This window comes from Dermochelys coriacea, chromosome 4 (assembly GCF_009764565.3).
Source record: "Dermochelys coriacea isolate rDerCor1 chromosome 4, rDerCor1.pri.v4, whole genome shotgun sequence".
NCBI lineage: Eukaryota > Metazoa > Chordata > Testudines > Dermochelyidae > Dermochelys > Dermochelys coriacea.
This window is the reverse complement of record NC_050071.1, coordinates 118108534-118124909: the sequence shown is the minus strand read 5'-3', so window position 1 is coordinate 118124909 and position 16376 is coordinate 118108534. Positions and strand designations below refer to the sequence as shown.

General features: G+C 39.5%; 1 protein-coding gene across 5 annotated transcripts in view; it reads right to left on the bottom strand.

Annotated features, from left to right (window-relative positions):
* SLC2A9 (solute carrier family 2 member 9) overlaps window positions 1-16376 on the bottom strand; it is a 181732-nt gene that overhangs the window by 131996 nt on the left and 33360 nt on the right. For all 5 annotated transcript variants that reach the window (XM_038399971.2, XM_043512420.1, XM_038399973.2 and 2 more), the window contains exons 4-5: window positions 11811-11935; window positions 9958-10103 (exon numbers count right to left, since the gene is read on the bottom strand). In XM_038399971.2, coding sequence (XP_038255899.1) covers window positions 9958-10103; window positions 11811-11935 — 271 coding nt within the window. The remainder of the gene's footprint in view (window positions 1-9957; window positions 10104-11810; window positions 11936-16376) is intronic.

Genomic DNA, 16376 nt, shown 5'->3' with positions numbered 1-16376 from the left:
ACAGGATTTATATTTATTTACACTCACACACACACACACACACACACACACTTAAAGGACTCACAGCACTAGAAATGGATGGATTACTCTTCATGTTATCATACTAACATTTAACAGTCTTTCAGCTGTCATATCTCAGCAAGATCATGTTCTCCTTAGTCTCTACCTGCAGGCTGCAGCTGCCTGGGAACAATTCTTTATAGCTTTCTTTACTAAATTTAGAGCGTACCATTAGTTACCAGGCAGCCTTTGAGTCTGAGTCAAGTACGAAGTCTTAGGAAGGAGCAGTTTTAAAAGCCGAACAAACAATGAGGCTTTGAGAAGCAACATAGCTTAGTTTTTGGGACAGGTTATTGTGCCTTCAACGATACAGAAAATTATAAAGTAGCTGGCTATACAAAACATATTTCAGTGCATCTGAAGCAGCATTTAAAAGCATAAGAAAATGCAGCCAGCAAAATACAAAAGGTTCATATGTAAAAGGTTTTAAAAACAATTATCTTCTATTTCTAATATGTCATTCTTTGGGGACTAGTAAAGAAGATTAAGTCTAGAAAGGGAACTACTAACGTTCTCTTGGTATTTTGATATAAAATATATGCCTAAGTAAAATCCATTTAAGATCCCATTTGATGCAGAATATTTTTCACCTGTCACAAAGGCTTAGTCTACACTAGAATGTTTTTGCTGGTATAGCTATACTGGCAAACTACCCCAGGGGAGATGCCGCTTACACCAGAAAAAAAAGAGTTCATTTGCCAATACAGTTTATACCAGTTCCTTGAATGAACTACGTCATACTGGCAAAGGGACTCTTTTCCAGTATAAACTGCATCTACACTGCATCTACGGCTTTTTGCCAGTATAAGAATGTCAAAGAATCACATCCCTACCCAACATTATTATTCTGGCAAAAGCTTCTAGTGAAGGCCTGGCCAAAGACTGCTGCCAGTTCCTCAAATACTGGATGGAGCATTACTGTTCTTAAAAAAAAAGGAAGAAAAAACAAACAACTAACAAAAAATGTATTTGCTCCTATTGTTTCAGTGACATTTTAAAAAATAAATTTGAAACCCAGGTCTGATGCCGTTCTTGCCTACTCTAGTTCTGTGCTGGTGTAATTCCGTTTCCCAAAATGGGGTTATTCCTCATTTACGCAGGTGTCAATCAAAGAAGAATGGACCACTCCTGTTGCAAGGGAAAACATGCATACACACTTCTTATTTGAATTCCCTGGAGTCTATTCCATCTATACATGGGGTATGCATATGTAACTTAGATTTTAACTGTGAATAGGAGAGACTCACATAAATTTCATGTACTCTGCTGAAAGAAGAGATTCTCCAGTACATCCAAAGCATAAAGAACAAGCAAGTTTCCTTATATTGTAAAGGTTCATTAGAGATTTAAAAAAAAAAAAAAAAAAAAAAAAAAAAGATGGATAAACACAAAACTGAACAGCTAAGGAATAATGCACTCCCAAGTCTATTTAATAAAATTTTAACTCCATACTGGTGTTCAGATGACACTGTGGAAGCAAATTACAGCTAATTTTATTGAGCTCACCAAAGCCTCTATATGGAACTTTAAATTAGCACTGCATATACTCTGTGCGTGTGAGATTCCTTCAAGAAAAAGATGAATATATATGGAACATCTTCATGACAAGCACAGACACAAATGAGAAATAAAATACTGTATCATTAGACAGAAGTGATCTATTGCAAGATTTACGATCTTGATGCACAGTGACATCAGCTAATTTTGTCCCTCCCAAACATTTGCTGGTATACTGAACCAGGACCACTAACAACAAAAGCACAGGCTTCTACTTCTTGAGCTGCACGTGTAAATCTATTTGCACCAGACAGTAAAGGGGGACATGATATGCTTAATGAGTGTGTTACACTTAGGCCATTAAACTATCCCTTCTGGTTTAGTTATGTTATAATCTTTTTTAAAAATAAATAAATAAATAAATAATATCACCATTCACTTACTTGATTTTCCAGCTTAATATAATTATATAGTATATACACACAAATTATATTAAAAGAATATTAAAAGGTGCTAAGTCAAACACTCAAAGGTTTGGAAATAGCAGAATTACGATTATCTATGCAATTTTAATTATGGTCCTTGCATATGGCTCTTGCATTATGGTACAGTCTTTAGTTACACAATCACACACCATTTTTTCCACAGGACCCCGCCTCATCCAGCAGATTGGATGGATGGTGCGAACTTAATGAGCAACTATTCAATATTTTGTTTTCTCATTGTTCAGTGTGCAGCTCCAAACCTTATTTACTATGCAGCCTCTGCTCTGAAGAGAGAATTATCATAATTAATTTCCTCTGGGGCTTTTCTATAGCACTTAGCACTAGAGTGCCCGAGTTACTATTGCCAAGCATGCTCAGGGAGGATGGACTCTAACGCCAAAATCAAAAATGTTTCTCCTGAGCGTGTGCGATCTGTGATTTTTAAAAAAGGCTTATAACTTGGCCAAATTTGGGTGGATATTTTCAGGGATGGCACAAAGCACATCCCTGACACAAAGGCCACCCAACTGCCAAATTTCAAGCCCCTGCTTCCAAGCATGGGATCAAGAGCTACTGGGGGGGAGGGAGTGGGAAGAAAGATTATCAGAATTTTTTTACATGGGCAAAACAACGTATTTTTCCCTAGCCTTGTTCTCTGAAATGGCTGGAATTTTTTTTTTTTTTTTTTTTTTTTTTTTTTTTTTTTTTTTTTTTGCAAAAACACTGCTTGAAGCAGGCACCTGGCATGTGAAATTTCAGTTTGCCAACCTTATAAGTAACTGAAAACAGGTCCATATAATGGGAACTGTCAGACAACCTTAGTTATAGACAGCTCTAGCATCCTTCCCTATAAATATGTACACAGACTGTGTGTGTACATTTCTTTTCTCTCTCTCTCTCTCTCTCTCTCTCTCTCTCTCTCTCTCTCACACACACACACACACACAAAAGAGAAATGTATAGACAAACACAATTCACACACATCATGCATACCCCAGCAATGGGAAAGGTTTGTTCATAGAGCTAACTCTAGGATCAATGGGACAAAATTAAGAAAGCGAAAACATTTGAGAAGTCCTTCTGACAATGGGATGTACCAATATTAGATCATGGAAAAGTCCCCCAAGAGAAGCGTTGTAAGCTTGGACTTATTCTGCCTGGAACAGTCCCGACAGGAAAACGAACTGGATGATCTAATGACAGAATCACAGAAACTAGAGGATCAAAAGATCTGACAAGCAGTGCTTTAAGAAGTGACAAATTTGAAATATTCTTTCCTATATAAAATAGCCTTATCCTCAAAAGAACATATCAAAGTTGCACATGCTAAAAAAAGCCAAGAACGCTCAAAATTAAGTATTTTTGGAGCTAGTGGCAATATTATATCTCCCACGTTACTCAAGATAACACAATTACATTCTTGTGGGCCAGCACAAGTTGACATTTGCAGTTGCTACGGCTTCCTGAAGAAATAATAGCTTCAGGTTACAGAAGGCTGAAGCATGATGATGGTCTAATTAGCACACTACGACATAGGAACCGGGATGATACAGAGAAGCAGATCACCCGTGGAAAAGTTTTTTTTTAAATAATTATATTCTGTGCCCAATTCTGGTCTCAAAAACACTCATGTATCTCCACTGGCTTCCATGGAGATATAGTAGACTTTATTATTTGTATTTGTGCAAAGGAGGTTAGAATCAGAGCCTTGAAGTTCAAACTAGTGTTTATCCAAAATTAAGGGGGGGGAAGGGGATTTGGAATAATTGGGGGACATTGACACAGAAGGTACAGTAGAGAACCTGCAGTCTGACTGTTTAACTTGATTTCCAGAGACCTATTAAGCGTTCTTAAAATATTACACTCTAAGGAGGACAGCATCTATACATTCAATACTATCATTTAACTAGCTTCAGAGTCAAAGGCAGTAAAAACATGTCAGAATCCAAAAATATCTGTATTTAATCTCAACAATCTGCTATTGTGATGGCCTTTGCATTCATTCCTATAGACTCATAGATACTAAGGTCAGAAGGGACCATTGTGATCATCTAGTCTGACCTCCTCACAATGCAGGCCACAGAATCTCATCCACCCACTCCTGCAATAAACCTCTCACCTATGCCTGAGCTACTGAAGTCCTCAAATCATGATTTAAAGACTTCAAGGTGCAGAGAATCCTCCAGCAAGTGACCTGTGCCCCATGCTACAGAGGAAGGCGAAAAGCCTCCAGGGCCTCTTCCAATCTGCCCTGGAGGAAAATTCCTTCCCGACCCCAGATATAGCGATCAGCTGAACCCTGAGCATGTGGGCAAGATTCACCAGCCAGATACCCAGGAAAGAATTCTCTGGAGTAACTCAGATTCTACCCCATCTAACATCCCATCACCGGCCATTGGGCCTATTTACCATGAATAGTTAAAGATCAATTAATTACCAAAATCATGTTATCCCATCATACCATCTCCTCCATAAACTTATTGAGTTTAATCTTGAAGCCAGATAGGTCTTTTGCCCCCACTACTTCCCTTGGAAAGCTATTCCAGAACTTCACTCCTCTGATGGTTGCATCCCTTGCTAAAAAATTAGTTTGCTTACAACACTGATGTCTGTATTCCAATATATGACATAGAAATAGCTAAGAATGCTTCTCCAAAATGTTGTGATAGTATCAGCAATACACCAGAGACATCAGTTCCTCATTCTATTCAACAAGGACAAAATAGCAGAAACAGCATTGCTACTATGCTGGTGGCCAAAGCAGTGCAGAACCCACAGAGAGAGAGACTCTACACTTCCATATGCTCCATGTATATAATCTTTCCACCAGAACTCTCAAGGCAATGCACAAGGGAAAATACATACATGTCTGAAGTATGGCTAGTGTGTCCACCAGCATGAATCCACATAGCCCGACATGAATGTAGGAATGAAGCTGTGAGTATGATGCTACCTCCCTCCCAAACAGTAAAAGTTAGAAAAATCCTTGGTGCACAAGCATACTGCATGTTATTTTTATTTTGAGGTGAGGATTCAGTCCCTTTCTCTGCTGCATTAACTCTGAGCCAGCATCTCAACCCACAGAACCCAGAGAACATAAAATGCAATGTAGTGAAAAGATTTTACCAGTGAATCTGTAACAGCGACATTAGTTATAAATATTGCACCTTCACAGTTCCAATGTCCATTGGCACTTCCACACTTAAAAGGACAGTGCCATACTCTGCCAGAGAGGAGGCTGGCAATTAAGGCATTAATCAAGACTCCTATTCATTTCAATGGGTTTTGGATCAAGTCCACATACCACAGAGTGTTACTGGAATACTGAAACATCTGATTGGCAAATCCAAGCCCTTATTCTATTCACTCCTGTGTGTAGAAGTCTTATTTTTCATTACAGCAAGTATTCAGACAACCACTGACTTCATTAAAATTCCTGAAACTTTTACATATTTTAATATTAATGGTTATTGATCTGAAAGTTCGTAATGGATGTCTGTTATTGCCTATCTGTTATTTCCTTATTTTAAAAGTTCCCATCATCCAGTCAGAGAACAGAAACAATGCCCTCTGATAAAAAGAAAAGGAGTACTTGTGGCACCTTAGAGACTAACCAATTTATTTGAGCATAAGCTTTCGTGAGCTACAGCTCACTTCATCGGATGAAGTGAGCTGTAGCTCACGAAAGCTTATGCTCAAATAAATTGGTTAGTCTCTAAGGTGCCACAAGTACTCCTTTTCTTTTTGCGAATACAGACTAACATGGCTGCTACTCTGAAAAATGCCCTCTGATGTAGCTGACCAACCATGCAACACAAATGAAGAGCAGATAGAACAATGTACGAAGATATAGTCTAAAAGTTATTTTTTCAAACTATTCAGTGAATACTTATGAACAACAAATGCTTTCAAGGAAATCAGGATTCATTTGTTAAGAATTCAGGAACAAAAAAAAAGGAGCTAAATTTGTAACAAATATTACTTTCAACTATCTCTGATAGAAACTAATAATCCAACATGCAACAATAAAAAGTGGTGTGTCAGTTTTTTAAACAATTATGAGAGTAAACAAGGCCAGTTGATCTTAGATCAGGGATCTCAAACTCAAATCACCACGAGGGCCACATGAGCACTACTACATTGGCCCAAGGGCCGCATCACTGAAACCTTTTCATACAACGATACAAAAGTATAGTAAAAAATGAAGAGTAATATAGTATGCTATTAAAAGTCAATGTATTAACTTTTTTAAAAATGTAAAGTGAAGAGGGGTTTTAATAAAATATAAATGCTCAGTAATGCACCTCACTCAAATGACAAAACACGCATTTACTTTTAGAATTAAAGCCCTTCTCCCTACACTTGCCCCGCCTCTTCCCAACACATCCTCGCACCCATTCCAACCCCTTCCCCAAAGTCCCCGCCCCAACCCCGCCTCTTCTCCGCCTCCTCCCCAAGCGCGTCCCTGCTCCTCCCTGCTGAAAAGTCAGAAGTGCCGCCAAACAGCAGCGGGAAGTGCTGGGAGGTAGGCGGAGGAGCGGGGATGCAGCACGCTCGGGATGGGGGGCATGGGGAGTGAGGAACGCTTGGCTGCCAGTGGATTTAGCGCCTATGGCAAGCTGCAGGAAATAACTCTGTGGGCTGCATGTGGCCCCTGGGCCACGTGTTTGAGACCCCTGTCTTAGATGAACTGAACAAAGGATTTAGTTTTCCATAATTTAACACGATTAGCTACAAAGGATATGACCCTTGGTGAGGTTTGCAGGTTTCATCAAGATACTATTAATTGGGGCTTTCTTTGTCTGTTTGTTTTTTGCAAATTCCTGCACATTTAAGTTCTCCACATTTTACAGTCAATGAGACCATCAATTAGGATGTTATTAAATTAAGACATTGGCAGGTGGCAGAATTTGCTTTGCAGTAACAATAAAAACAACGAGGACTCCTCACTGTTTTTGTGGCTACAGACTAACACAGCTATCCCCTCTGATACTTAACATTAAGATCCATTCATAACCACCATGAAAGCTTGATCTTCTCAAAAACAATATACAGTCTGTGGGAAATATTGACTACATTTCAAATGTTGTGTAAAATACTTCACAATTAAATTTAAATTAAAGGGAAAAAATAAAGCAAGGTGGCAACCATTTGATAGGTATCTTTCACATCCTAAATTAATAGAAGTCATAATGTGAACCTATTGGGAAATGGATGTCTTTAAATTGGAGTGGGCTTGCAAATATCTTGCACCTGCTTTTGAGGCAACTTGATCGAACAACAGTACTTTGAGCATACTGTTTAAGAGGCTTTATGCTGCAAGGCATGTTGCTTTAGGTCAGTGGTTCCCAAAAACTTGTTCCACCATGTGTGCAGGGAAAGCCCCTGGCGGGCCGGGCCGGTTTGTTTACCTGCCATGTCTGCAGGTTCGGCCGATCACGGCTTCAAGTGGCCGTGGTTCACTGCTCCAGGCCACTGGGAGCTGCTGGAAATGGCGGCCAGTACGTCCCTTGGCACGCACCACTTCCAGCAGCTCCCATTGGCCTGGAGCAGAGAACCGCGGCCACTGGGAGCCGCAATTGGCCGAACCTGCTGACACAGCAGGTAAACAAACCGGCCCGGCCTGCCAGGGCCTTTCCCTGCACAAGCGGCGGAACAAGTTTGGGAACCACTGCCTTAGGTAAATGGATGTGGAGCACCTTTGAAAAATACAAAAGACTCAAAGAAACACACAGTAATAGGTTTGACATTTCATAGCTTCTACATAAAAGAATTCATAACACATAATGCTCACAGAAATTCCACCGTTACTCCTAGTTCCACAGCCTTTACATGTGTGAAACTCCCATTGACTTCAACGGGAATAGCACACATGTAAAAGCTGGAGGAGAGTAATATCAGCCACTGAAGTAAATGGGAATCTTGACACAGACCTCAATTGGTATGTCTACACTATGGCTGGGAGTATGCCTCTCAGGCTGGATAGACAGACACATGCCAGGTCCACTTGAACTAGTGCACTAAAAAGAGTAGTGTGGACATTGCAAAACAGCAACGGCTTGAGCTACCCACCAGAGGCTGGACCCTCCTGACCCTCTGTGGGGACTTTGACATCAGTTCTGAGAGAACATCCAGAATTCGTTGCCTAATAAATTTGATCTTTAACTTAAGGGCAAACTGAATCACAGTATTAACTTTAGGAGGTATTTAAATGATAATTTAAGACCAGGATGAAGAAGGGGACAGTAGAGGAGTGTTGCCCAGCAATGCAATCACGTAAGAACAGTGACGTAGGAGTCCTGCAGTGGATTAAAGCAGACATTTACAGGGCACTTCACATTTCGGTATGTGAGGGACATGTTCCCCTCATTCCTCAAGCGATTGCTGCTATGGATGGGTCCGTTAGAGAGAGTTCTTAGTTCAGGTATCACTGTAACAGGATTGCTGTGTGCATTTTTTACACACTGCTTTGAAAGTGAATCTCTGTATGAAAAGCATTGCCAGGTGCCGACCAGTATAAGCATCAACTTCCTGTGTTCAGAGTAATGGTGACATCAAGTGGTCACTAGGATAATCTCAGGTTTCAGAGCAGCAGCTGTGTTAGTCTGTATCCACAAAAAGAAAAGGAGTACTTGTGGCACTCAGCTGGATAATCTCAGCTACTCAAGGAGTTATCTTGGCTATAACAGATCAGAGTGGATACTCTCATTCCAGCAGTCCACCAGAAGTAGCCATGCCTTTTCTCCTACTCGTCTAGGAGTATGGCTATATTACAAGCAACATTAAAATCACCCAGTAAGAAGATGTATATTAGAAACATTGTCACTCTATTCAAAGTCATATGGTATCCTCTTTGTCAGTTTTATATAAATTTTTAGAAGTCATTTAGAAAACAGTTATTGAAAAGCTCTAGGCACCTTTTTCATATCTTAAGAAATACAGATAATGTAAACAATACTAGGAAAATCCAGCAATTTCCCATCAGGAAAAGGGAGAAAAGGAACCTAACTCCAGCCATTTGGGCTGTTTAATCTTCTGTTGTCAGACTGGAAACCTCTTCTTCAGAATGACTCCTGCATATCCAAAATGACCGACTACCTAAAGCCACACTCTTCCACCTCATTAATAAGAACAAAAGAATGGCCATACTGGGTCAGACCAAAGATCCATTCAGCCCAGTATCCTGTCTACCGACAGTGGCCAATGCCAGATGCCCCAGAGGGAGTGAACCTAACAGGTAATGATCAAGTGATCTCTCTCCTGCCATCCATCTCCCCCCTCTGACAAACAGAGATTAGGGACACCATTCCTGGCTAATAGCCACTAAATGGACTTAAATTCATGGAGGTTATCTAGTTCTCTTTTAAACCCTGCTATGGTCCTAGCCTTCACAACCTCCTCAGGCAAGGAGTTCCACAGGTTGACTGTGCTCTGTGTGAAAAAACTTCCTTTTATTTGTTTTAAACCTGCTGCCCATTAATTTCATTTGGTGACCTCTAGTTCTTATATTTATGGGAACAAGTAAATAACTTTTCCTTATTCGCTTTCTCCACACTACTCATGATTTCATATACCTCTACCACATCCTCCACTTAGTCTCCTCTTTTGCAAGCTGAAAAGTCCTAGCCATGATAATTAAGTACATACACATCACACACACAAACTTGGGAGGAAAAAGACTTTTGTATGTACTTAATCATCATGGCTAGGTCTTTTCAGCTTAGAAAAGAGAAGACTAAGGGGGGAATGTGATAGAGGTATATAAAATCATGAGTGGTGTGGAGAAAGCGAATAAGGAAAAGTTATTTACTTGTTTCCATAGTGTGGTTTTCTACATACAGAAGAAACAGTCACAATCCTCAGTGTCACTCTTTAAATGCAACACACAGTCGGACAACATCCACCAAGTACTTACATTTCCAAATATTTCTGGCAGCCCTAAAACCTGAGCAATGAAAACTCCAATACAGATGAAGATTGCTGTGACCTGCCCCAGAGCACCCCGGATCTCCTTAGGTGAGATTTCACTCAAATAGATGGGAAGGGCACTGAGAGAGACACCTGTGAAAGAAGGGAACAGCAGAGAAATTGCTGTAAGTACAATTGACTTTACATTGAACCAATAAATGAGCAAGAATTTATTTAGTTTGAATACCAATCTCAGACACCAACATGATGAGGGTGGCCTAAGAACCTATATAGAACAGAACAGAATATATGCTTGTGTGTATGTGTGCACACACACGCACTAGTATCCTTGTACCATCTAATCATCAATAGTTTTAATTACATATCTGAAATGATGCATGCTGGTCAGGACTCCATTGCTACAAGAGGGCTGTTCAGTCTATAGAAATTACCACTAGCGGTCCTGGGGCGGGGTTTGCCTTACTCAGCCAGACATCCAAAAAAAGCAGGATGGGGAAGCTGTCCTTTTGGCTGCCCGGAAAAAAACTGGTAAGAAGGAAAGGGCTAAGTTATCCCCAGATGAATACATGTGTGTGCTAAGGAGTGGGTTAAAATAGCACTGACCTTCTTGTCAAGAAGGCAACTATCAGTGTGGGAGCATGGAAGAGTAATAGCAGGATGCCTTTCTCTATTCTCTGGGTATCAAGGGGCCATCGTCTGCTCCCTGTCAAAGGACAGCAAAGGAGAGGATGCTGATACCGCACTGGTTTCACCCTTCTTTCAGGTTGTGTTTACTGCAAAGGTTGTGTGTTGTGAAGATGTGCATGCAGTATAGCAAGAAAGTGAAGCCTCAACCCTAGATTTTCCAGTGGAAACCCCATACACTGCTATGTCTAAACCCTCCCATTGCTCGTCCATTGTTATTAGTATTAATGGGGTGAATGGTATTACAGACTCTGATGTCTGAAAGATTCTGTCTGTAACATTCACTAGACTGATTCTAGCATCACCAGAACAACCATCACCAGCAACACAGGAAGAGAAGGAAGGAGGAACGTGTAATGGTTCACAATGGAAGTCTCTTGTCACTTCATCAATAGCCTGGACACAGGTAAATAAGAAAAATCCAACAACCTGATTTAGCAATATGTCAACTAGACAATATTAAATACATCGTTTACACTATAGAATGCATTCTTGTTGTATCAGAAGAGAGAGAGAGATGCTACCCATAAACATACTTATAATTCTGATGGACTTTTAACAGCATGCATGAATTAGAGAGGAGAACATACCCCAAAATGTGGGGTAATAAAAAAAAGTCAGCATAAAGCCACCTTAGTCCAGCAGACTAACAATGGTATGAAAGGTACCAATTTGTATGTTAACAACTCACGTATCTTCAAGACTACTGTAATTAGTTCTTGCAAACAAGATAAACTGCTAAATTATTTTGATGGAAGTGGTGGTTCCACATAGTATTTTAAGGGTTGGAAAACATTTATTACAAATGGATAGCCATGTTCTATGCCTTCAGTCTTATCTTATTCATATTGATATGGCATCTAGCAACAACAAAATGCAAAATAGTAAGCAGCTTTAATAGACAGGCCATGTTCTCCTACCCAAAGGGTTTCTGTTTTGCGAAGATACACATTCTTTACAAAGGGAAATTTTCTGTCATGGTTAATATCCTTTTATGTTTCTTCATTAAGGGTCAGATTCTGCCATCCTTACTCATACTGATTGTTCCCATTGAATTCAGTGGGATTATGCATAGAAATCACTTCTCAATTAAAGGGTGGCAGAGGATGCCTAGTATAAACTGTACATGTATATACAGCATAACATAAAGCTTACCTGCATGAATACCCATTACAATGCGGCCCAACAAGAGCATTTCAAATGATCCAGCTATCTGACAGAGAGCCATCAACAATGCAGCCATAATTGCAAATACATTATTGATCAGCAATGTATGTTTTCTGAAAGGAAAATATATATGTGTTACATTTATATTAAAATTGTACATAACATTTTTAAATAGTCATATTAACATCACTTATTAAAATAGCTAAATTCTATACAAAATTGCAGATCATTAAAAACACAGTGCTTAACACAGGTTCACACATGTTAAGCATTACAGAAAGAGTTTCAAAAAACTGCAGCTAAAGATATCTGCTGTAGAATAAATCTAAAGCAGATATCTGCTGTAAGCTTTACAATTACTGTCACAAAATAAAGGTCCAAATCTCAAAGACATGAAGATTTGCTTTCTTACACTTCCCAAGAACAAGACAAGATTAGCATGTTCTGGATAGCTGGACATATGTAGCAGCGTTAACTGTTTCAAATTGTAAAAGAAATAGGATATATTTCAAATTTCAATAGGTTGAAAAAGATGGTAGAACCTTGCATGGTATTCATAAAGTTTTCAGCAGATCAGTGTTTGGAAAACCTCAGCATGTACTGCAATATGGCCAAATTCAATTCTCGAATACAGAATGGAAATCTGGAAAAACTTCATGGATGTCACCAGATTTACACTGTTGGAACTGAAAACAAAATTTGTCCCTCATTCATGATATTACAGGTATATAAAAGGAAAGTGAACTCATGCACAGCTGGGCAAAACATCTGGGTTTTTTAGTTCATTGGTAAAACCAACTTTTCACAAAAATGTGGAAATTCTCCATAATTTTAAATTTGTTATGAAATTCCATCTATTTTTCCAAATTTATTATCACTGGATGAAATAACTAAGTAGTAGTTAAAATGAAAGAAACTACTTTTCCACATTTCCAAAACCAAGTTTGAAAAAAACCCCTCTCTGCCTTTCCTCTATCACAACAACAAAAGCCATATATCTTTATCATTTAAATACAGTTTTATCCATATTATTCTTTGCTGCCCATGCTCTCTCTTTCCATAACTTTTGAGCTGTGAATCAAAACATTGTAATCTCGCTCAGCCTATAGAAGTGGCAGTATGAAGAATTTCCTGGATCTTTTGACTCTTTGCTTCCCTTACTTCCCTGTGGTTACAAGGTCAGATTTTGCCACGCATATGTAACAAGAATGTTAAAAATATGAAATCAATAGCTCTACAGATTAATTCTGTAATGATTATTCCCTGCTGAAGGATTAAATATAAAAGCCCTCCCAATACTGAGATAATCACTACCCCCTGACTGGATGTCTCTATTACCCTACTGTCTCAAAGAAAAAAAGCTCCAAATGGCTTCTTTTTCTTAAAAATAGATATACAAGAAATGGATTGGCAGGGCTCACCAACCCCTAGGATAGCGACTAACTGAAAGGGTTTCAGGGTATGTCTACACTGCAAAGGAAAACCTCCAGTGCCAAGTCTCAGAGCCCAGCGCAAGTGACTCAGGCTTGCAGGGCTCAGGCTCAGGGGACTAAAAATAGCAGTGCAGATGTTCTGGCTCAGGCTGGAGTCCAGGTTCTGAAACCCAGCGAGAAGCTTAGAGCCCAAATGCCTACATTGCTATTTTTAGCTCTGCAACATGAGTCTCACAAGCTAAGTCCATTGACCCCAGCTCTGAGACTCAAGAACTGGGGGTCACCCAATGAAATTAATAGGCAGCAGGTTTGGAATAAATACAATGAAGTACTTCATGTAATGCACACTCAATCTGTGGAACTCATTGCCTGGGGATGTTGTAAAGGCAAAAACTATAACGGGGTTCAAAAAAGAACTAGATAAGTTCATGAAGGACAGGTCCATCAATGGTTATTAGCCAAGATGGTTAGGCATGCCATCCTATGCTCCAAGCATCCCTAGCCTGTAGTTGCCAGAAGCTGGGATTGAACAACTGGGGATGGATTACACCATGGTTGCCTGTTCTGTACATTCCCTCTGAAGCACTTGGCATTGGCTACTGTTGGAACAGAGGATACTGGACTAGATATGCCATTGCCCTGACCCAGTATGGCCATTTTTATGTTCTCAATGATATTAGCTTTTTTTTTTTTTTTGTTGACTCACATCTATCTTGTGATCCACCATAAACCCCAGATCCCTTTCTGCAGTACTACTTCTTACACATTCATTTCTCATTTTGTATGGGTGCAATTGATTGTTCCTTCCTAAGTGGAGTACTTTGCAGTTGTTCTTATTAAATTTCAACCTATTTACTTCAGACCATTTCTCCAGTTTGCCCAAGTCATTTTGAATTTTAATTCTATCCTTCAAAGCACTTACATCCCTCCCAGCTTGGTCTTGTCCGCAAACTTTATAAGTGTACTTTCTAGGCCATTATCTACATCATTTATGAAGCTACTGAAGAGAACTGGACCCAGGACCAATCCCTATGGGACCCCATTTGATATGCCCTTCCAGCTTGACTCTGAACCATTCGTAACTACTGTCTAGGAATGGTTTTCCAACCAGTTATGCCCCCTACCCCCCCCCATGGCAGCTCCAGCTAGGCTATATTTTCCTAGTTTGCTTATGAGGAGTTAGCAAAAGCCTTTCTAAAGTCAAGATATACCACATCTACCGCTTCCCCCTATCCACATGGCTTGTTACCCTGTAAAAGAAAGATAGTAAGTTGGTTTGACTGATTTGTTCTTGACAAATCCATGTTGATTGTTACTTATCACCTTATCTTCTAGGTGTTTGCAAATGGATTGCTTGATTATTTGCTCCATTATCTTTCTGGATACTGAAGTTAAGCTGACTAGTCTAATTCCCCAGCTTGTCCTTATTCCCATTTTTATAGATTTACTGTATATTTGCCCTCTTCCAGTCCTCTGGAACCTCTCCAGTCTTTCATGACTTTTTGAAGATAATCACTAATGGTTCAGATATCTCCTCAGTCAGCTCCTTGAGTATTCTAGGATGTATTTCATCAGGCCCTGCCGACTTGAAGACATCTAATTTGTCTAAGTAAATTTCAACTTGTTCTTTCCCTATTTTAGCCTCAGATCCTACATCATTTTCACTGGCATTCACTAGGTTAGACGTCCAATCGCTACAAACCTTTTTGGTGCAAATTGAAACAAAAAAGGCATTTAGCACTTCTGTCATTTCCACATTTTCTGTTATTATCTTTCCCTCCTCATTGAGTAAGGGGTCTACCCTCTCCTTGATCTTCCTCTTGCTTCAAATGTATTTGTAGACTGTTTTCTTGTTACCCTTTATGTCTTTAGCTAATTTAATCTCATTTTATGCCTTGGCCTAATTTTGTCCCTATATGCTTGTGTTTTTTTTTTTTTTTTTTAATATTCATCCTTCATAATTTCATCTATTTTCCACTTTTTGTAGGTCTTTTGTTTGAAGATCTTCTGGGTAAGCTAGGGTGGTCTCTTGCAAACTTCCTAGCTTTCCTATGCAGTGAGATAGTTTGCTCTTGTGCCCTTAATAAATGTCTCTGGAAAACTGTCAAGTCTCTCGAACTGTTTTTCCCCTTAGGTTTGCTTCCCATGGGATCTTAACTACCAACTCCCTGAGTTTGCAGAAGACTGCCTCCTTGAAATCCATTATTTTTATTCTGCTGTTTTCCCTCCACGATTCCTTAGAATCAAGAACTCTATCATTTCATGATTACTTTCACCCAAGGCACTTAGGAGCCCAATCAAGGGATTTAGGCTCCTAAGTCATTCAGATGCTTTTGAAAAGTTTACCCTACTTCTGAGAAATGTAATCTTTAGTCCAGCAACAAATAAATATATATTGAGACTGTATTTCAAAACACAGACATTATTTCTGGACAATATGTTGGTCCCTTCTGTCTCATTGTTCTAAGTCAGTGAGAATTCAAGTCAGTTTCACTATTCACACCATTCAGCAGCCCGCATGCACACTGTACTACGCAGAAAGGGCTTTATATTGTCTGTCACTGTTTTGGTGCCCTTTTTAGGTACTACAGTTGAATACTTAGACAAATTTCCATACCTATCATGAATATTAACTATCCAAAAGGACTGCAGTATGAATAGTATTCCTGAAAACTCCTTCTTGATGGGCAGTCTTGATCCTTCAACAGCTGTTGAAGGCACAGTTTCTTCCATCTACAAATCCTTATTCTGTGCTCACACAGTAGCTGCATGGCAGAGCTATCTATTTTCATTACTTGAATTCCCATATTCTATGGGCAGAGGGACAAAACCTTGGAAGTTTAATCCCATAGCCTAGGAATGTGATCTGAGATGGAGAATTTGGGAAGGGTGTGAATTGATGAGTTGGAGAGGAGGCTGAGAAGTGAGTAGTTAAATTGAGGGGAAAGGATACTGAGAACAAAATAGACTGGTGAATTGATGGGAGGGAAGGCACAGAATTGGTGAATTACTGAAGTGGGAAAGGGAAACAGTGGACAAAGGATTTGGAGGGCCAGAGAATAGGTATTTGCTGTGTGAATGTAGAAATAACCACAGAACATACTATGTAAGGTGAAAAATG